Source organism: Neofelis nebulosa, chromosome 9 (genome assembly GCF_028018385.1).
Source record: "Neofelis nebulosa isolate mNeoNeb1 chromosome 9, mNeoNeb1.pri, whole genome shotgun sequence".
Lineage (NCBI taxonomy): Eukaryota > Metazoa > Chordata > Mammalia > Carnivora > Felidae > Neofelis > Neofelis nebulosa.
The window spans coordinates 112,166,738-112,188,510 of record NC_080790.1 but is presented as its reverse complement, the minus strand read 5'-3'; the positions used below and the strand labels follow the sequence as shown (position 1 = coordinate 112,188,510).

General features: G+C 53.8%; 1 protein-coding gene across 2 annotated transcripts in view; it reads left to right on the top strand.

The window, feature by feature from the left end:
• Positions 1-11,256, top strand: part of EBF4 (EBF family member 4) — a 58,517-nt gene extending 47,261 nt beyond the window's left edge. Inside the window, exons 8-18 of one of the 2 annotated variants that reach the window (XR_009248879.1) lie at positions 1,581-1,662; positions 2,489-2,606; positions 2,710-2,843; positions 2,939-3,065; positions 4,644-4,732; positions 4,879-4,944; positions 5,046-5,223; positions 5,297-5,485; positions 8,345-8,426; positions 10,141-10,216; positions 10,460-11,256. Coding sequence is in view for 1 of the 2 variants with exons in the window: in XM_058685093.1 (XP_058541076.1) it covers positions 1,581-1,662; positions 2,489-2,606; positions 2,710-2,843; positions 2,939-3,065; positions 4,644-4,732; positions 4,879-4,944; positions 5,046-5,223; positions 5,297-5,485; positions 8,229-8,426; positions 10,141-10,211 (1,252 nt within the window). In the remaining variant the exon portion in view is untranslated. Of the gene's footprint in view, positions 1-1,580; positions 1,663-2,488; positions 2,607-2,709; positions 2,844-2,938; positions 3,066-4,643; positions 4,733-4,878; positions 4,945-5,045; positions 5,224-5,296; positions 5,486-8,228; positions 8,427-10,140; positions 10,217-10,459 lie in introns of both variants that reach the window. The other variant, XM_058685093.1, reaches the window with a different exon arrangement.
• Positions 11,257-21,773: the final 10,517 nt, after the last annotated feature.

Below are 21,773 nucleotides of genomic sequence, written 5' to 3'. Positions count from 1 at the left end.
CAGGGGTGATGCCCACCCCTACCAGTACTTGGGGATTAGCTTTTAGAACCTATAATAAATCTTCCTCTGAATGTGAAGTTCATGCTTTGGAGTTGGAGGCAACTCTAAGGACTTAAGTGGAGATTCAGATTTGGGGTTCAAAACCTGGGGGGTTGGGTGGTACAATGAGGCAGCGCACTGGCAGAACCCCTGGAATAGCCCAGGAGGCGGGCTACATGCCAGGAGCCGAACCCCTGCAGACGTTAGCCCTGCAGGCTGTGGTTTGGAAAGGACGTCTCCCCGGATGCTCACAGGATCCTGTACGGGCTAGGGCAGATATTGAAACATTCTGAGTTCACTAAGGGCACCAATCCAGAGCATTATCCTTGATTACCTCGCTGGTGGATGGCAAAGCCGAGGCCCCACCCTCCCAGCCAACTGCCTGAAAGGACCAGAGGACCAACTTCTCATGTGTTTTCTCTAAAAATCAGTCTCATCAGGGCATACACTGTGCTTTTTTTGCGATTGCTGTGTGTAAAAAAGAAGGTACTCGTTGTGTATCTGTACGGCCTCGGGTCTGACAGGTACGCTGCGGTATGTGATGGGTATAGGCTCTGCCTGATGAACTTTTTGCTATGTGTATAACAGATGTAGAACACGTGCAAGGGAGATCTGTTTGGGGGGGGGGTGTGCTGTGGCAGGGAATCTGCTACGTGTGAGCGAGATCTGTGTGCAAGAGGGATTTGTTTTGGGGGGGGGGGGTCTGCTGTGAAGGAGGAAGGGTGATCTGCTTGCTCTATGTGATGACTGCACAGCATTTGCTGTGAGTGTATTTTGGGTAATCATATACAACACAAAGTGATATATTAATATATACTTTCATATTCTTCCTGTGCATCTACTGTACAGGATGGGCATATGCTGCACGTGATGGGTATAGACTCTGTGTGTGTGAGTAGTATACCATATGTGTATGATGACTATAGGCTATATGTGGAATATGTATCATATTTGCTCTCTGAAGGATACCCTGAGTATAGTGGGTATACCCTGTGTGCGACGGCCATATTTTGTAATAGTATATCGGGCATATGCGGTGTATATAATGGGTGTATTATCGTGAGTATACGTTGTGTGTGTTAGTATACTCAGGAGGAGAGATGTGCTGTGTGAGGTGAATGCACTTTTATGTGTGATGCACATGCAGAATGACAAATATACATGGTGTGGGGTAAGTCTACAGGTAAATGTGAGTACATATTACATGTGGCATATACGTTGTGGAGTGGGGATAATTCATGAGTAATGGGTATATATATCATATATATAATGGGCATATTTGGATAAGCGTGATGAGTATATACTTTGTGGGCAGGGGGTGGATAATCCGTGTCGTGAATTAACTGCGGGGAAGGGTCTACTCGGTACGTATCAGGCACTCCGTATACATGCAGCTTGTGGTGGGAATATGGGATGTGTGCCTTGTGTGAGCAGAGGGGAGTCACCCCGCCAGGAAGGGGCATGGAAGGGAACAGTTGGATCTTCATCCATTTCCAGACCCCTTACCTCCACCCTTGAGCCCACCCACCATACTGTTTCAGGTTCTTCCTCAAGTTCTTCCTCAAGTGCAACCAGAACTGCCTAAAGAATGCAGGGAATCCCCGAGACATGCGCCGCTTCCAGGTGGGTCTGGGAGAGGGGTCCCCTTGCATCCGGTCACCCTTTCCCGATGGGGCGGGTGGGGAAGGCCGTGGTCCCGCCACCCTGGGAAAAGCCCCACGGCAGATCTCTGCCCAGCCCTGTGCTTCAGGGCCTGGTGCCTGCTGGGGGTGGGGCAGCTCCATCTCAACTTATGCTGGCTGCCAAGGGAGGCTTCATTAGAGTCCCACTTAAGGAGATGCTAATTGTGACATTTTTACATGATTAACGACCCAGCTAATTTGCATAGCGTGAAGCAGAGAGCAGCTGCCCTTAGTACATCCCCAACCTGCACACCCCTCTCAGTGAAGGGTGGGAGGGAGAGAAGGAGGCAGCCCCAGTTTCCTCCCGAGGCTGGGGGGCTCCTGCTGATGGCTTCTCAGGATGATGCTGCCCCCTCCCCACCGCCCCACCCCCAGTCAAAACTCTCACTCCCACTAGCCTAAGACACATTCCAGCCTTGGAGCTCCAGGGCTACAGCCTGGGGTGCGGGTGTGTATAATAAGAACAGTAGGCACTCTGCCCAACGAGCCAGAGTTTTCTTTCAGCGCTCTTGATTTTTCTAGTTCCTGGGGTTCGCCTCCCTGGGCAGCCAGAGATCGTGAGTCCCGGGGCATCACTTGACCTAGCTGCCTCCCCCTTCCACCGTTCAGCCCCTGGGGGGAGCTCTTTCCCCTGACAATGACTCTGAGTTCCAGCATCCAGCCACCCACCCTCACCGAGTTGCCTGTTCCCCACAACAGTCCCCCCACCACCACCAGGGAGCGCCCCAGGGCCGCCTCACCCAGGCTGGCCTCCACTCTCCTCACAGGTGGTGGTGTCCACGACGGTGAGCGTGGATGGGCACGTGCTGGCCGTGTCTGACAACATGTTTGTGCACAACAACTCCAAGCATGGTCGCAGGGCGCGCCGCCTGGACCCCTCTGAAGGTCAGGACCCCCCCCCGCCCAGCACCCGCTGCCGCAAGCCCAGCCAGCCCCCAGCCCCCACTTTGGTGCAGGCCCCTGATCTGGCTCCTCACCTGCCTCCCAGCTGCCACCCCCTGTATCAAGGCCATCAGCCCCGGGGAGGGCTGGACCACAGGAGGCGCCACCGTCATTGTCATCGGCGACAACTTCTTCGATGGATTGCAGGTCGTGTTCGGGAACGTGCTCGTGTGGAGCGAGGTGGGCCACCCCTGCCAGTCTCCCTCCTGGCCTCGAGGCTGGGCCCTCCCCTCGCCCCGGGCTGGAACCCGCAGGCCTCCCCTCTCCCCTCGCAGCTCATCACGCCCCACGCCATACGGGTTCAGACGCCCCCGCGGCACATTCCCGGGGTGGTGGAGGTGACCCTGTCCTACAAGTCCAAGCAGTTTTGCAAGGGAGCCCCCGGCCGTTTTGTCTACACAGGTAAGGAGTCAGGTGGGGGGTGCGGGAGGGGGCAGAGAGGCCCAGGGTTGCTGGAAGGAGTTTCACCCAGTGCACCAGAGCCCGGGTCGTGGTTAGCCAATACCTACGGTGTGGCCACGCCCCCTAAGCGGCTGCCCCGCCTCTTCCCTACCTAAACCACGTGACCGCTCCTTGAGCGGTAGGATCTTTTCAGAGCTTGTTTCCCTCTTTGGCCTAGGTCTCCTCAATCCCCTCCCAGGCTCGCAGTCTCAGCCCCGTCGGGACATTCCCCCTGCCTAGGACCTCCTCGCCAGGACACCCCCCCCCCACACACACACACACGCATTCCCCAGGGTCTAGAATATCTCCAGCGGCATGTTTATTTCAAAGGTGCCCCAAATAGGCTCGATGCTCCCTAATCTTCCCTGGGTCTCTTGGTTCCCCAAGCAACCTCAGTCTTCACTCTACCTGGGCATAAGCAGGTGCACGCCCCGCCCCCCAATATACCCCTTGCAGGAAGCAAGGGCGAGAAGTTAACACAAGACAGGAGTGTCGAATCCCCCCTCCTGGCTCTATTTGACTACCCACCAGGACCCTCTCCACCTTCATCTTCCTGCCCTGTCCCAGCCACCCACTTCTCCCCATCCTCCTCCCTGCAGATAACCACCTAACCCTTCCCAGCAGCCGACACTCAGTAGCCATACTTACCGTCAGGGAGTTACGGTCTTAAGCGGGTAGGGGTGGCCCTAGCAGTGAACAAAGTGTGAGGTGAGTGGAGTTACACGCGGAGTGCTGGGAGGGGAGGACCTCTAGGAGGGAGTGTGGGCTTAACTGGACCAGGCTGAGACGGGAGGGGTGAATAGGGAGGCAGAGATGGGGAAGGAAAGACAGTCCTGGAGAAGGAGTGGCAAATGCAAAGACATGGGAATGAGTGCGTGCTTTACACTCTGGGGGAAACTAAAGGAAATTCACTAAATCTGGAGTTGGCGGTGAAGAAAGTGGGTAGGGCCTTGAGGCTGGTGAGTTGGTCCTGGCCAGGCCAGGAGGAGGAGAGAAGGAAGTCCTGGGGAGCCTAGTTAGGAGTCTGCTGCCTCCTCTGCAGAACCCTGGATGTGGCCAGTCCTTTCCCTGGCGCACAGGCAAACTTCTAATGGTCACATGCTGCCGAGAGTCCCCCTGAGCTGTGATAAATGGAGATTGTTGGGGTGTTTTACTTTTGTAATTAATATGTTATTCCTGGTAATGGAGACAGAAAACTCTCCCTCCAGTCCTGCCCCTAGGACTGTAGACGCTAATACGTACATACAGTTGCATTTTTCGAACCACAGATGGGATGGGATGGTGCTTGTGTGTTAATGCCAAGCGCCTGGCACAGGGCCCAGCTCAGTAAATATTTGTTGAATGAATGAGCAAAGAAATGAACTGAGGAAACTCCGCGAACCGAACCTTGCTGACCCGTGTGCCCGGAGCATTCCGAGAGGTTTGGGCCAGGCTTGGTGGAGGGGGTCTGCAGCGAGGCTCCCCGACTTGTTGCCGGCCGGCTTGGTCCTGCGGAGCGCGCTGGGAGGGGGTCCTCCAAAACGCCGCCCCTCTCCCCAGCCCTGAATGAGCCCACCATCGACTACGGATTCCAGAGGCTACAGAAAGCCATCCCCAGACACCCTGGAGATCCTGAGAGGCTGCCCAAGGTACCCAGCGGGGCGCAGCAGACCGGGGATGAGCGAGTCCTGTGGCCCCAGGGGCGGGTGGGTGGTCCGAGGGGACGCCCGGCCCCTCTGCCACCCCCCACCCCGGGGCTGTCCCTCCATCCAGCTGTCTCCTCCCCCGCCCCCAGGAGGTGCTGTTGAAGCGGGCGGCCGACCTGGCGGAGGCCCTGTACGGAGTGCCCAGTAGTAACCAGGTATGGCGCCTCCGCCCGCCTCCTCGCGCCGCCAGGCCGGGGACTGTCCCCCTCCCGGCGCCTGCGGCTGCCCCGGCCGTGCCCCGCTCTTGTCTTCGCAGGAGCTCCTCCTGAAGCGCGCGGCGGACGTGGCCGAGGCTCTGTACAGCGCCCCCCGCGCGCCCGCGCCGCTGGGACCCCTGGCCCCGAGCCACCCACACCCCGCCGTCGTGGGCATCAACGCCTTCAGCAGCCCGCTGGCCATCGCCGTCGGGGACGCCACGCCGGGCCCGGAGCCGGGTGCGTCCCGCCGCCCCTGAGGGCAGCCCCGGGTCCCCGCCCGCGCTGCGCCCCTGACTGCCCTCTCTCGCAGGCTACGCGCGCAGCTGCAGCAGCGCGTCCCCGCGCGGGTTCGCGCCCAGCCCCGGCTCGCAGCAGAGCAGCTACGGCAGCGGCCTCGGCTCGGGCCTCGGCAGCTACGGGGCGCCGGGCGTGGCCGGCCTCGGCGTGCCCGGGTCCCCTAGCTTCCTCAATGGCTCCACGGCCACTTCACCCTTCGCCAGTGAGTGTCCCCTGCCCGGGGAGCTGCATGGGGCTCAGCCTTGCCCCCTCCCAGCCCCAGGGGGGTGGGGGGCTTCCGGCGACTGTTTCACCACGGTCGACCCTGGCCTTGCCCTTGTGAGCCAGGCCGGCAGTCTCTGCGTGTGACCTGTTTCTGCTGTGGGACGCCTGCCCCTCGACCCCACCCCTTGGCTGCACATCCCGGGCCCTGGGGCCGGGGCAGTTCTCGCACTTTTATTCTTTGAGGATTCCAGTTGCACGCGTCGCTTCTAGCCCTCCCCTCCCCTTGAAAGGGCCTTTACCGGGGCTGGGGGGTGGGGGTACCGACATCCAGCTGAAACCTGGCGAACCGCCACCTTTCCATCTTATGCGGGGACTTTGGGAGGAGGCTGGCGCCCCCTGCCGGAGGTCCTAGGGAACTAATGGCTCAATCAAAATGGGCTTCTACCTGTCTGTCCCCCGTGGTCTGAGAAACAGGGGTCAGAGGAGGAAAGTTGTGGCTCCCTGCAATCCGGCTGGGAAGAGCAGGCAAATTGTGTGGTCAGACAGACGGATACAGGGTTTGAAAGTCCCAATCAGGAGCTGTCTGACATTCAACAAGTTACTTTATTTCTTTCAACTTCAGTTTCCTCTCTGTAGAACGGGATCAGTATCACCCCTGCCTAGGGTCTGTTCTCAGATCTGAATGTGCCACTGTGCATGAAGTGCCCAGACACAATTTAGAAAGAGTGTATGATTTTCCATCCTGGGTACTGCTCTTTCTGGCTGTGGGTTTGAGCCTGACTCTCCTGATGGCCTGGGCTCAGCTTCTGGGACCTGAAGCTCCGGATGTCTGTGTTTACACAGGCCACGAACCTCTACTGTCCCTACTAAGACCCCTGTCTCTCCTGGACCTCTGCTCAGGCCAGGCTCCACCTCTCCCACTTCCTTCAGATCTGGGACAGCATTCTTACAAACTCTCTGGGTGCCCTTTGAATTTTATATTGGCCGGACCTGGAATACCAGCCCTTTCCCTCCACTGTACTCACAGTGCAGTCAGCAGTGGGGAGCACACTGCCCCAGTGGGCAGAAGCCACCCCATATGGGGTTTCCCCCCATTCAGCCAGAGGATCAAGAATTCTAGGGCTGCTTAACCCCTGCTTCCAGCATTAGCTGGGGATACCCTGGACTTGCCTCAGGGTTGGTCCCATTTTGTGACCAGTACTAACCCATGTCCCCATCCACTCCCAGTGGCATGTGGCACAGCTCGGTGGTGGGGGGGGGGGGTTATCATTCTCATGGAGTCTGCCAGGACATGCCTGGAATGACATCCAGCACTGCCCCAGCCAGAGGGTCTGGGGCTGTCTGCTTGGGCCTCCCCTTGGTCTTCTGCTTTGGCCGCCAGCAACTCTCAGTTTGGCCCACAGATCCCACTACTACCCAAACTATAATATGTGGCTGTAAGCTCCCAGCCTTGAGAGATACAGTACATTTTTCTGGCATTCATCTCAGGCCCTTCATGGAGCTCCATGGGCCTCATCAGCTAGCAGTGAGCCTTGTCTTAAAGAGATGGTGATCCATGAAGCTGAAGACATTTGGAACAGGGGCAGCTGTTGAAGGCATCGCTTTTTCAAAAGGGGAGTGGGGGTGTGCTTAGATGCCAAAGGCAGCCTTCTCAAGCTATTGGTTCCTTTTGAGAAGCCCCCACCCCCACCCCATGCCAGCCACTTGGACAACACTCACATCACAGCCTTATTGGTGTGCAGAAGAGAGAGGCAGGGAGTCGGGTTCAGGTGAGGATGTAGAAAGGAGTATCCAGAGATGCCCTGGGCAGAAGCCCCCAGGAGAGGAGGCCGCAGAAAGGAGGGGCAGGCAAAGCCTGCGAGGAGGAGGAGGCTCCCCGGCTATTCCCAGGTGAACAGGCTACAGCCCTGGATGGCCAGCAGCTTGAGAACAAGAAGATCCAAGGATGTGGATCTCTGTGTTTTTGTTTAAAATCGACTGGTTGGAGGAGGGGGATATAGGAGGCCTCCAGGGCCCGGGCCGGAGATGACAAGGAATTGCATTAGGTTGAAAGAGAACAAAGTGTCTGGGGGGGGCGGGGGGGGGGGGGCAGGGGGAGGGGTTGGGAAGGGAAACATATGTGTAGAGAAAGTTAGCTTATATTGTGAGCTGAGATTACGGCGGGGGGGGCCTTGTAACAGGAACCTGTGTGTACCCCCAAACTTCATCCCTGACCACTTGCCCCAGCTCTGCTGTGAACCTTGATCTTTGACTCTAACCTTGGTACCCCAAAGTCCATGAATGTTTCTTAGCATCTCAGAATCCCAGTGGCTTTCAGCAGGAACCCTGACCTATTCTTTTCCATCACTTCCTCATCATTCATCTTGGGGGACACCTCCCAATATTTGGTTTTGTTGCGTACTCTGGTTTTACTTTTATTTTGAGCTGGTCTGGCCCTGTCATTTGCAGCCCTGAGAAAGGGTCTGTAGAACCCACAGAGAGGCGAGTGCTAGCCCGGGACCCCAGAGACACCTAGCCTACCTTCAGACCCCGCCCTATACTGGTCTCCCCCGGACCCTCACAGCACCCCCCCCCCGCCCCCCGCCAGTAAGGTCTGAGCCTGGTGCCTGGGTCAGCAGCCCACGTGGGGCCCACTGCCCATGCCGGGGCCCCAACTGAGCTGCTCACTCTGGTGCTATCTCCCTGTTGTGTCTCCCACCGCCTTCCCTGCTGCGCCTGCCCCTCCCCGCCCCGCCCCGGAGTCATGCCCTCTAGCCCCCCGCTGGCCGCTGCCTCCTCCATGTCCCTCCCGGCCGCTGCCCCCACCACCAGCGTCTTCTCCTTCTCGCCTGTCAACATGATCTCCGCTGTCAAACAGAGGAGCGCCTTCGCCCCCGTGCTGCGCCCACCCAGCTCCCCACCCCAGGCCTGCCCCAGAGCCCAAGGAGAGGGGCTTCCAGGTGGGTGATCCATGCTGCCCGGCTATGGCCTGGTGGAGCAGGGGGGCTTCAGGGGCCCACTCCGTCCACATCTCACCAGAGCCTGGGGCTGGTTAGCCAGTTTTCCCTGAAGGGTGTAGAGAAGGGAGTTCTGCGGGGTCTCAGGAAGTCCATCAGGAACCCACTTCCCTAGGCCTCATAGCTTGGGGTGGTCACCACTCTGAAACTGCCAGTTGGCCACGTGGCCAACGAGAAGATTCGAATCTCAGTTGGAGGAGGTCTGGAAACCACTCCCATCCCCACCTGGAGCACCTGAGCACAGAACAAAGACCCAACACTCGGAGCTGGAGAAACCCCACACAGGCTGCGTGCCTTTGACCTATGCCTCCTGGTGTCCACGAGAGGGTAGCACACACCGCCCTGAGAAACTGGGTCACTGGTGGGAGGGAAGGGGACTGGCCTTAAATACGGTTTAACCCAGCTTCCCCGCCCCCATTTTATTAATTTTTTTAATGTTTATTTATTTTTGAGACAGAGCATGAATGGGGAAGGGTCAGAGAGAGGGAGACACAGAATCCGAAACAGGCTCCAGGCTCTGAGCCGTCAGCGCAGAGCCCCACGCGGGGCTCGAACTCACGGACCGTGAGATCGTGACCTGAGCCGAAGTTGGACGCTTAACTGACTGAGCCACCCAAGCACCCCCCCGCCCCCATTTTATAGATGTAGAATTGAGACTATGTCACCCCTCCCACATGCCATTAGTGAAATGGTCGTCATCTGTCATTTATCTCCTTCAAGTCAGCATCCAACTTAACAATGCTGGGCCCTGACCAGCAGTGTATAGTGAGTCAGGAAGAGTCACATCCCCTAGAATAAGATGACTTTTAGGATAGGCTCGTTAGAGAATGTTCTAGGATGATTTAAAAGGGCATAGTCTTTTTTTTTTTTTTTTTTTGCCTTGTTTCCAAGTTTTGAATAATTGTTTTTTAAGCTTAATTTGGGAGAGAGAGGGCACGCATGAGCTGGGGAGGGGCAGAAAGAGAGGGAGAGAAGACTCTCAAGCAGGCTTCGCGCTGATAGCACGGAGCCAGACTTGGGGCTCGAGCTCACGAACCATGAGATCATAACCCGAGCTGAAGTCAAGAGTTGGCTTAACCAGCTGAGCCACCCAGGCACCTCTAGATAATTTTTCTTAACCTGAGTGTGTCTGGAGCTTAAAATGCGAAGGTTGGGGAGAAGAGGGCCACTGATCTCTCCTACCAGCAGAGAGATCATGGAGGGCAGGGGTTTAGGCAGGGGCGAGGGTGACCGAAGTGATGAATTTTGTGGGCATACGGGAGGGAGATATGTTGCTGCCACATTAGGCGTCCATACTCCAGGGGGCTGACCTCTTTCCTGAGGTGGCACTCTGTCTCCTCACCTTGACCCAGGCCCTCTGGAGGCAGCAGGGCTGGGAAGAGGAACCCAGAGTCCCCTCTTTCAATTGAGGAAGTTGGGCCAGCAAGGGCTTGGGCTGCACCCCCTGAGAGAGGTCTGAAGGGCAAGCTGCACCTAATCGTCTGCAGTGCTGACCCCAGGCCAGGACTAGGAGTGACCGAATCCCTGCAAGGCTCCCCATAGCTCTGCCCTCAGAAAGTGCCGGTGCCCTGCATGCTGTCCCCTGCCCAGAGGCACACAGGCAGATAAGGCCTCCAGACCGCCCAGAGCTTACAGTTCCTCTCTTTGCTTACGGCAGACCAGCCTTTTGAAGATTCCGACAAGTTCCACTCTTCAGCCCGGGGGCTCCAGGGCCTGGCCTACTCCTAATCGCGGTAGGTCTCTGGCTCAGTCTTGCTTCCTCTTTTGGCCCTGGATAGACTCTCTGTCCAAAAGACTTTTGCAAGGATGGGGACCTGGGGTCCGAGTCTCCGTTCTCCAGGGCCCATCTAGACAGCTGTCGGGGCCACACAGCCCCACCCCTCGTGGCCGAAGCTGAACAAGTGGAGAGAAGTGGTTTCCGGTCCCCTGGCAACCAGCCTTTTTCCAGGACCTTCTTCTCTCCCTCTCCCCACCAGGTCTGCGGGTGTTGCCCCCACCGAGCCCGGACTGGAGGGCCCTCTGGGATTCACACTCATGTCCCGGATGGCAGCACAGACAGATGCAGAGCCAGGGCTTCGGGCAGACATCAACCCAGGGGCCTGAACAGGCCTCCCTGTGCTTCCGGCCTCCAGCCCCACAGGCTTCTCTCACCTCCCCTTCTTGGGGCCGGTTGAAGGCCTAGCACTGTGCTGACGCTCTTGGCAGGAGAGCATCCCGAGGTCCTGGGATGCTGGGCCTTACTGGGTCGGTTCCTCTGGAAGAGATGGGCCTTGTGCAGACCAGACCATCGGTAGCAGGAGCCGGGGATGGGGACTGTGGGGAAGAGGACAGCTCAGGGAGAGGTCCTGTTGGTGTCTGACCCACCACAACTGGCCCAGCATCCCAACTTCTCTCCGGGGCAAAGGGTGGTGCCCAGTGGCCTCAGGAGGCCTGCCCAGGCTCCCATGGAGCTTCCAGCGGCTGCTCGACCCCCGTGGCTGCTCCCTCCGAGGCCTGCACACTCATGCTTGCCACATTACCAATCCCACTGGGGGCTTCTGGCGTGGAGGGTGCCGAAGAGGGAGCGCCAAGCCCCCCGAATTGTGGGTCTTCCTTCCAGTGGCTGTCTTGTGGACTCTGGCCCCACACGCACATGACTCTGGCCGGCCTCATAGCACCATGGAATGGGCCTCGCTGCCACCGGCCTCATATTCTGCTCTGCTGAGGTTGGAGAAATCAGAATAATAAACACAGATGCAGGTGGCCGCCCGGCCTCTCTTGCCTGCTTCCTTGGCGTGGGTCTGCTTTTCTCAGTGGTTCCGCAGCTCTCCCGGGGCCCCTCCCAGCCGTGTCCCCATGCAGCCTCCTTGAACCTTGGGCTTCTTCAACAGCCCCAGCGTTCAACTGAGTAACCCGTGTTTGCTCTCAGGTATTGGTGGGGGTGGTGGGCAGGCCAACAGGCCTGAGGACTTAGGACACGGGCTCCGCCTCAAGAGCTTAGGTGAGGAGCACGATCTAGCCACTGAAAACTCAGTACCCCCAGCTGTCTGGCCAGGACCAAGGCAGGGATTGTCAGAGGACTTCCTGGGAACCAGAGCAGAGCAGACCAAACACTGCTCAGTTGTACCAAGGTCAGAAGTGAGATCCATTCTGCATGGAGGTGGCAGGGCCTCCCTGGGGCAGGGCAGGGTAGGGAAGCTTTTGGTCCTGAGGTTGCCTCTTTGAGCAAGTCCCAATCACCCCCCTCCCCAAGCCTAGGCACCCTTGGCTCTCCTATCTCAGAGTTTGGGAGGAGGGATAGTAAAGTGGGAAGATGCCCAGGCTCATTTACCCCTCCTAGGATGAATTCCCGCCATTCCCTGAGATGTGTCCCCTAGATCCCACAGGTCTAGCTGTCTGACTCTGGAAGCCATTTTTTTTTTTTTTTTTTTTGACCCACTGTCCAGGGAGCCCAACATCCATCTTCAGGCCTCAGGCTTTACTCTCTTCATGGTTGTACTCCTTGGCTCTGGCCTCTGGAAACGCTGTCCTTCCCCAACCCACGGGCCCTGCAGTCTTCTGGACAAACCCTTGCCCAGGCAGATGGGGTGTTCGTGGCATTCAGAGACCTTCACTCCCTTCCCTTGTGTTCTTGGCCAGTACCTGGGGATTCATCTCACCCATGACAGGCCCATGACAGGGGTAGCCTTCTGGTCATCTCAGTGCTCACCTGGCCTCCCCCTCACTTCTGCTCCCAGCCCGTGTTGCAGAACCCTAAAGCCTGCCAGCCCAGGCCCTGCTCCAATCAGGCTCCAAGCAGTTCCCACTGCCCCAGGCCCTCGCAGGCTGAACGCCAGCAGAACTGTAATCTGCACTGGACGAAGGTGGTGGCTGGATAGTGGTCACACTCCAGTTCTGTGGTTGATATAAATGACATGGGTTATCTGTCCTCAAAGACCTCAATACTGTGCTCAGGCCCCCATCCAAATGAAACACTGCCCACTCCCTCACGTGCAGCAGGCAGTTCTAAATCAACGATGCTTTTGCCTTGGACTGAATCGTGTCCTTCCAAAATTCGTACACTGAAGCCCCAACCCCTCCTTCCATGTGTTGTATTTGTAGGTAGAACCTTTAAGGAGGCGATTAAGGTTAAGTAAGGTTGTAAGAGTGGGGCTCTGACCTGACAGAACTGGTGTCCTTGTATGAAGGGGAAGAGACTCCGGAGTTCTCTCTCTCCACTGTGTGAGGACACAGCGAGGTATCCATCTCTAAGACACAAAGAGAGCCCTCACCAGGAACTAAATCAGTTAACACCTTTATCTGGGACTTCTAACTTGCAGAACTGTGAGAAAATATATTTCTGTTGTTTAACCCCCTCAGTCTATGGTTTTTTGTTACAGCGGCCCAGGCTAATATGATGTTCTTTCCCACTTGTCTTAGTTTGGGTTCCCTTAGAAGCGGAACCTGAGACAAGTGAATATGATGTTCTTTCCCACTTGTCTTAGTTTGGGTTCCCTTAGAAGCAGAACCTGAGACAAGTGAATATGATGTTCTTTCCCACTTGTCTTAGTTTGGGTTCCCTTAGAAGCGGAACCTGAGACAAGTGAATATGATGTTCTTTCCCACTTGTCTTAGTTTGGGTTCCCTTAGAAGCGGAACCTGAGACAAGTGCCCTGCTGGAGAACTCTGGGAGACAGGGTAGAACACAACTCAGAGCTTTCCCACCTGAGTGGCAAAGAATCTGGGATACTGATCCTCCAGCCCTCCTGTGCAATTGCCTGAGGCCGGCTCCCAGCAGATTGCCCCTCTGGCACTTCTGGCCTGTCCTCCCATCTGCACAGAAAAAGCCACCAGTTAGGCTTTTGTTGTAGGATGTTGCAAGCAGGTACCGGAACTGGACTATAAGTCCAAAGGGATATGGGCAAGCCACCGACAGCCTCCACTCCTAGCCCTTTAGAGAGGGAGCATCTCCAGGAAGTTCTCTGCCTTCCTGCCACCTGTTTCCCAACAGAGCCCAGCTGCTGTGTTCTGCATCCTACCCTGGGGATCTGGCGACCTTTGGGGCTGCGTGTAGCTCAGGCAGGACCCACTGTGGACAGGCTTCCCTGACTCAAGCTGCAGAGCTAGGCAGCAGCTTTGACCAGCCCTCCTCCTGACTTCTGCAAAATGCCCTTCTCCCCACCTGTACCTATATTGGCAGGACCCTTCTTCTTCCAGAAAGAAAATTCTCCCAGAAAAACGGGAAGTGCCATGCATTTGGGGAAAAGACAGTCTTTTCAATAAATGACATTGAGTCCATTGGATATTCAGATGAAAAAATTAAACTTGACCTCTGCCTCACACCATACACAAAAATTAATTCTAGGTGGATTCTGGATCCAAATGTGAAAGCTAAAACAATAAAGCTTCATGCCCTTGAAGATGGACTAGAAGACTTTGGCCAGAGTAACCTCTAAGGTCTGTTTTCCCACTGCATGGTCAATTTTATTTTATTATTATTTTTTAAAGAGTTTATTTTTTTAAGGAATCTCTACACCCAACGTGGGGCTCAAATTCACAACCCCGAGATCAAGAGTTACACGCTTTACTGACTGAGTTGCCAGGGGCCCCTGCGTGATCAATTTTAGAATGAGGTAAGCATTGAACATCCTTGAAGTGGTTCGAATGGACCCCCAGATATCTTTTCTCTTCCCTGGGATAACTTCTCTAAATAAGAAAAAGTTCAGGGGTGCCTGGGTGGCTCAGTCAGTTAAGAGTCCGACTCTTGGTTTTGGCTCAGGTCATGATCTCATGGTTCGTGAGTTTGACCCTCACATTGGGCTCTGCCAGGCTCTGCACTGACCGTGTGGAGCCTGTCTGGGATTCTCTCTCTCCTTCTCTCTACACCCCTCCCCCGCTCACTCTCTCTGTCTCTCTCTCTCAAAATAAATAAATAAACTTAAAAAAGAAAGTTCATACATCACAGTGTCTTTCTCATGGGCTCTTCACAGACCGTGTTTCTCTGAAGTCTCTAGCCCCTAACCTAGGTGGCCCCTCCTGCCTCCCTACTCACGCCTTTGCACCTATACCCTTGACCTTCCTTCCTCTGCTACCATTCGGTGGCAGTAATAACACCCAGTGGAAGGAAATGGGCCACCTCCTTGAGGCCACCATGCTTGAAGACTGGTGTTCACAAGAAGACCCCCAACGCGAGGATCCTGATGAGTGTGCGGTATTGACTATCCCTGTGGACTCATTCTCCTATCGTTTCCTGAACATTCTCTTTCTCTTCACTCTCATTATGAGATTTAAAATTTCTTAAAGTAATCTCTACACCCAATGTGGGGCTCATCACAACCCAAGATCAAGAGTCTCATGCCCTTCCAACTGATATAGCCAGGCACCCCTCATTATGAGATTTTTAATGACCAGAACTTCTCAACTGAATGTAGTCTAAGTTATCAATCATTTATTTATGGTTGGTTTTTGGTAGGTTTTTTTTTTGAGAGAGAGAGAGTGAAACATGAAAGGGGGAGGAGCACAGGGAGAGAGAGAGAGAGAGAGAGAGAGAGAGAGAGAGAATCTTAAGCAGCCTCCACACTCAGCATGGAGCCTGACTCAGGGTTTGATCCCAGGAAACGTGAGATCATGATCTGAGTCAAAATCTAGAGTCCTGTGCTTGGGGCACATGGATGGCTCAGTCAGTTAAGCATCCAACTCTTGATTTCAGCTCAGGTCATGATCTCATGATTCGAGGGATCGAGCCCTGGATGGGGCTCTGCAATGACAGTGCAGAGCCTGCTTGAGGTTCTCTCTCTCTGCTCCTCCCCATCTCTCAAAATAAACATTAAAAAAAAAAAGAGTTGGACACTCAACCAACTAAGCCACCTAGGTGCCCCCACTTCTTGTATCCTTTTAAGAAATCTTTACCTACCCCCAAATCAAGAAGATATTTTTATGCATGGTATGAGCGAGGAGTTCCATTTAATTGTTTTTGTATGGATGCTCAGTTGGCTCAGCTCCATTTATTGAAATGACCAACTTTTACCCACCACACCACAGTGGGTGCATGAATCAAATGAATTTATCATGAATCAAATGTCCATATATGTATTGGTCTGTTCTGGATTCTCTATTCTGATCCACTGGTCTTTTGTTTATATTTACACACTATATATGTGTGTTAATACATACACTATCTTAATTACATTAGATTTATAGATTTACACACTATATATGTGTGTTAATACCACACTATCTTAATTACGTTAGATTTATAGTAACTTTTGATATCTAGTATGGCAAATTGTCCAACTTAGGTCTTCATGATTATCTTGGCCACACTTGGTCCTTTGCATTTCCATACTAATGTTATAATCAGTTCATTAATTTCTATTTCAAAAACCTGCTGAATTTTCCTTGGCATTGCATCTGTAAATTTCTAGAGCAGTTAATGGAGAATTAATGTCTTTGATATACTGAGTATTTCAATCTATGGATATTGTATATTCTTATTTCTTTTAAAACTTATTTCTTATTTCTTTTAAAACTCCTCTTAATATTTTATAGGCCTCTGTCTTACACATCTTTCATTTATTCCTCGGTATTTGATTGCTTTATGCTATTATAAATAATATTTTCTTAATTTCACTGTTTGTTGTGTGTATGCAATTGATTTTTGAATAATAACCTTATACCCAGCAACCTTGCTTAACTCACATATAATAATACTTTATCCATAGATTTTCTTGGATTTTTTTAGCTACAAAGGACAGTTTTACTTCTTCATTTCCAGTCCTTATTTCTTTTTCTTACCTAAATGCACCGGTTGGACCCTTAATTCACTGTTGAATAAAAGGAGTAATAGTGGACATCTTTGTTTTGTTCCTGACCTCAAAAGGCAAACTTGGACTTTTCATCATTAATATCATGTTTGGTTTTATAGATATCCTTTTATTCCTAATTTTCTTTAAAAATTTTTTTAATTATTTAAATCATTTAATTTAATCAAATGCTTTTCTGCATATCTTGAGATCATCACATGATTTTCTCCATTATTTTGTTAACGTGCTGAATTGCATTCATTGTACATGTGATGTTAAGCCATCGCATTAACTGTCTACTTATGCGTTTGACGGTGAACTCCCATCCTTTACCCAGGAGATACCATTTGTTAATAGGTAGTCCCTCCCCTGTTTCCCTCAATCTCTCTCTCTCTCTCTCTCTTTCGATCTCAATCTCAATCTCTCTCTCCTTTCATCTCTCTCCCTCCCTCTCTCTCTTTCAATCTCAATCTCAATCTCTCTCTCCTTTCATCTCCCTCCCTCTCTTTCAGTCTCAATATCAATCTCCCTCCTTTCATTTCTCTTCCTCCCTCTCTCTTTCAATCTCAATCTCAATCTCTCTCTACTTTCATCTCTCCTCCTCCCTCTCTCTTTCAATCTCAATCTCAATCTCTCTCCTTTCATCTCCCTCCCTCCCTCCCTCTCTTTCAGTCTCAGTCTCAATCTCCCTCCTTTCATCTCTCTCCCTCCCTGTCTCTTTCAATCTCAATCTTAATCTCTCTCCTTTCACGTCTCTGCCTCCCTCTCTCTCTTTCAGTCTCAATCTCAATCTGTCTCTCCTTTCATTGCTCTCTCTCTCGACTGCTCTTCCCAGAAGGCACTCATTGGCCCTCACCTCCCCGATTTCTCAGGAAGATAGGCTTCTGGGAAACAAAATGTCAAGCCCTGCAAACTGCCGGGGTACATCACCCTGCCATGCTACCTTCTGGGAGCAGGGCTGCAAACACAAAAGAACACATGTAAATTAATGTCTCCCTAAGTCATTCTACCTCAACTCTAACCTGTCTCCCCCTAGCTGGACTCCTGGCTTTGGGTCCCCTTTACTGGAATTGCAGAAGGGCACTCGTGGGCCGTCTTTCCAGAAGACCCTGCCTCCACTTACTTCCCAAAGGGAAAGGGGCCCAAATCTCCCTGCCTTGCCAAGCAGGGGGCTTGCAGGGGAGCGGAGTGGCAACCCTGGACAGATGGCGTGGTTCTGGGTTTAGAGCTGCGAGGACTGCCAAGGGGGTTCTAGCTGCACAGACGCCCCCACCCCCCACCACTGGAGACAGAATGGAAGAGATCTCCCGACTCGAAAGACACAGAAAAGGCTTCGCACCAGGACAATAACACAGACAAGGCCATTTTGGGGGCACATTCTTTAGGTAATTTTATTCCTTGAGAGAGCAGGAGCCAAGTGTTTAAAAGGGGAAGGAGAAATGCTTCAGCAGGTCTGTTGTTCCTTGGGGCCCAGCAACCTGCCATCTTGTTTCTTCAAAGCCTTTCCTTCCCCATCCATCCCCTGCCAGCCTGGGAACGAAAGCGGCTTCTGATGTACCCCTGGCTGTGCAGTGCACCCCTCGGGTGGGCGGACAGGGCTGCCAGGGCTCCCGGCGGAGCTGGGGGAAGCTCCTGAGCCGCTGGGAGAGGGGAAGCGTGGACGCATCTCCGTGGCAGGGCTGCGAAGGGCCGTGTATCTGGCACTGTGGCCAAGGGATGCTCCACAGTTTGGCAGCCATCCCGTGAGTCCAGGAAAGCCCCCCCTGGCCTGGGTCCCTGTCCCTGATGGCCCTCTTGGGGTTCCACTCACCTGGGAGCCTGGCTCCCCTCCACGCTTCCGCCCACTTGCCCAGAATCCAAGTTTACCTTCAGGTGGGTGGAGGAGGGCCCGGCCACTCTGGGGCTGGCGTGGACTCAAGCTTCGGCTTCTGTGGTGAAAGCTGGTTTGTCTCGGGCTGCTCCCTAGGCCCTTCTGGGAGCCAGGCCCAGAAGGCCACCTTGCCAAGACAAACTGTGGCTGCCGGGTGGAATGTGGTGGGGTGGCTGCCGAGGAGGCCCAAACTTGGCAGGCCTCTCAACGGTGCCCCGGCCCGTTCCGCAGCACGGAGCCCGACGGGGTCGGGCCGGGCCGGGAGCAGTTACTGAGACCGCCGGGCACCTCGCTGCTCTCTTGTTGAGTGAGGCAGGGACGCCCCCCTCTCTCGGTCTCACCCGAAGACCGGAAGCTCATAATGAAGCCTCAAGGTTGACAGAAGTCCTTCACACCTGCTTCCTTGGGGGAGCAGTTCAGGAGCAGAAGTTGAGGAAAGAGGGGATCACAGGGAGCTGTCTGGGCCCGTGTGTGTATGTGCAGAGTGAGGCTTGTCAGAGCGAGAGGAAGAACCCCAGCAAGGCCTCGAATTCCTTCAGCAAAACCCAGACCTGGGGCGGGGGGGGCTACCCTGCCATCAGAGCCCCCCGTTTACTCAGCACTTGCCGTAAGCCTAGTCCCTTGGGTGGGATCCCCTGAAACAGAGCTAAAGTGGGGACGTGGGTGCTGGTGAAAGGGCTCTCTGGAAGAAAAGCAGTGAGGGGAGCAGAAGAGGGCAGGGGAAAGACCACATTCTTAATGTGGTCTCAGCAGGAGTCTGACACGATCCCAATGGGGACCTCTGGAGCTTGAAGGCCACCACGTTGGACCCTCTCAGTGGCAAGGAGATAGCTCTGATGGCTCCGTGCCAGTCGCCGGCTACAGGCTGCCAAAGCATGTAACCCCAGTGTCAAGAGGCTCCCGTTTGGCCAAGAGCAGTACTCGAGAGAAGCTACGAGCTGTCAGTAGCCGACACGCCCTGCAGTCGAGGGATGGGTGTGCCGGCTGGTGAGAAGGTTCTGGATGCGACGCTGAGGGCCTCCACCATCCCCATCGCCAGCACCTCAAGAACAGGGGCTAGGCCTTCAGAGCACCACTACTCCGGTGACAAGGACTCCCCTTCTGTCTCAAGAGGGGGAGCGTCCTGGGCTGTTGACAAACAGGAAGGTCAGACGACGCCCACAGCACTCTGTAGCAGAGTGGGACCCACGGCTAGTGGGGCCGTTGACTCAAGAGCAGCCACTCATTAAGAGGTGATGGGTAGTGTCTACACCGGCCCTGCTGACCCAGGGCCCCAGGTTGTTGGGACAGATGGCCTGTGCAAGCCGCCCATCCTCTTGGGCCTGTCCTTTCCCCTCCCCACCCAGGTCGGGCCCAGTTTCCTTTCCCCACCTCCCAGATCAGGTGACCTTCAGTGGGTCCCGAGAGGAGGGGAAGGGCTGGCACTCTTGCTATCCCTCTAGTCTCTTGCCAAGACGTCTTCTTGGCATCAAGGCCTGCTTCCCTTTTCATGCTCAAGAGCCAATTTCCAAAACAAAACAAAAAAACACTGAACCTGCTCTGTTTCTCCCTCCGAACCGCTAAATCTAAAATGCATACAGAAAGGTCACTTTGTCCTGAAGTCAACTTTAGCTCACATTAAGAGAGCCGCTCCCGCGGCACCTGGCTGGCTCAGTCGGCGGGGCACGCTGGACCTGGGGTTGTGGGTTCAAGCCCCACGTTGGGTGTAGAGATTACTCAAAAATAAAATCTTCATGGGGCACCTGGATGGCTCAGTCAGTTAAGCGTCTGACTTCGGCTCAGGTCATGATCTCACGGTTGGTGGGTTTGAGCCCCGTTTCAGGCTATGCATGGACAGGGCAGATCCTGCTTGGGATTCCCTCCCTCCCTCTCTCCCTCTCTCTCTGCCCCTCCCCAACTTGTGCTTTCTCTCTCTCAAAATAAATAAATAAATAAATAAATGTAAATAAATACATAAAATCTTTAGGGAAAAAAAAAAGATAGCCACTCCTGCTTTCTTTCGATTAATGTTTGCATAATGTATCTTTTTCAACCTTTTAAAAATTTTTTTTAATGTTTATTTTTGAGAGAGAGAGACACACACAGGGCAAGTGGGGGAGGGCGAGAGAGAGGGAGACACAGAATCAGAAGCAGGCTCCAGGGTCTGAGCTGTCAGCACAGAGCCCAAGGCGGGGCTCGAACCCACAAACTGTGAGATCATGACCTGAGCCAAAGTTGGACGCTTAACCGACTGAGCCACCCAGGCATCCCTCTTTTTCAGCCTTTTACTTTCAAGGTGCGTGTATCTTTACATTGGAAGTGAGTTTATTATAGTCTATAGTTGAGTCCCGTCTTGTAAACCACTCAGCCAATAAGCTGGGCTCTTAAGTGCACTTTTCATTATGTATCTTCAGCTTTGATGAATAAAAACCATCTCTTCTTGTTTTGGGCAAAAGATGATGCTGGCGGTGGGGAGCAGGGAGATGGGACCTGTGGCACTGAATTCCTCCCGGTGATCTGAGATTGAAAATATGAGAGGCTTGGGGTGCCAAACCTGGGCGGTTCAGGCAGTTAAGTGTCTGACCTCGGCTCAGGTCATGATCTCACGGTTTGTGAGTTGGGAGCCCCGCATCGGGCTCACTGCCGACACTGCAGAACCGGTTCCAGATCTGTCTCCCTCTGTCCCTCCCCCATGCTTCCTCTTTCTCTCTCTCAAAAATAAATAAGCATTTTATTAAAAGAAAATATGAGGGGCGGAAACAGCTCTAGAAACAGAGACAAGACAACAGCCCACACTAAGGCACAGCTTGCCTAACAGAAGGCTATATGGATGTCTTTGTGTTGAATCTACACGTTAGTAATTGCCCCTTACAAGCTCTCCTCTGAACTGCAGGGCGGGGGGGGGGGGGGGGTGCGCCTGGAAACCACATTTTGTGGGCTTCTTTGCAAGCTAGGGTACAGTTAGATTTTTCTGAACATTTTATTTCTTTAAGTAACCTCTACGCCCAACATGGGGCTGGAACTCACGACCCCGAGATCAAGAGTTGCACGCTCCACTGACTGAGCCAGCCGGGCACCCCAGTTACAGTTAGATTTTGCCAGTGGATTTTGTAGGTTGGAAATTAGAAAGTGGAAGGAAGGAAGAAATTATTCTGCTTCAGCCTCGAGCCATGACAAGTGATCATGGCAAAGTGGCTGCAAATGGTAAGTGGCCTGATTTTCAGGTAAAACTCCTTTCTCTCTTTTTCTCATCCAGCTCTTCCAAAACCTTTATAACCAATGCCCAGCATTAAATTTTCCTCTGCTTAAAATACCTAAGCGGGCTATTTCCCTCACAAGACTGACACATAATTTGCCCTTCAGTCTGAAGGAAACGAATCAAATCTTGTCATTTACCAACACCCTCCAAAGAGGGCTGGTGGAGCAAATTCTAATGTCCCCCGCTGTTCTGTCTTCCTCGTCTTGTCTCTCCTTGGAGCTCTCGGTCCATACCCCACACTTGGGCCGCCTCCCATCTAACCTCCGAGAACCTTCCCATCTGTTGCATCCTTGACCTTTTGAGTCCCTGCCCAACTGCGCTGCCATATTTCACACCCACGCATGTAATCCCGTCTGTGCTCCCACAGCATGGCCCGCTCCGTGCCAAACTGTCCCCTCTCTTGACGGTGAGCCCCAGGAGGC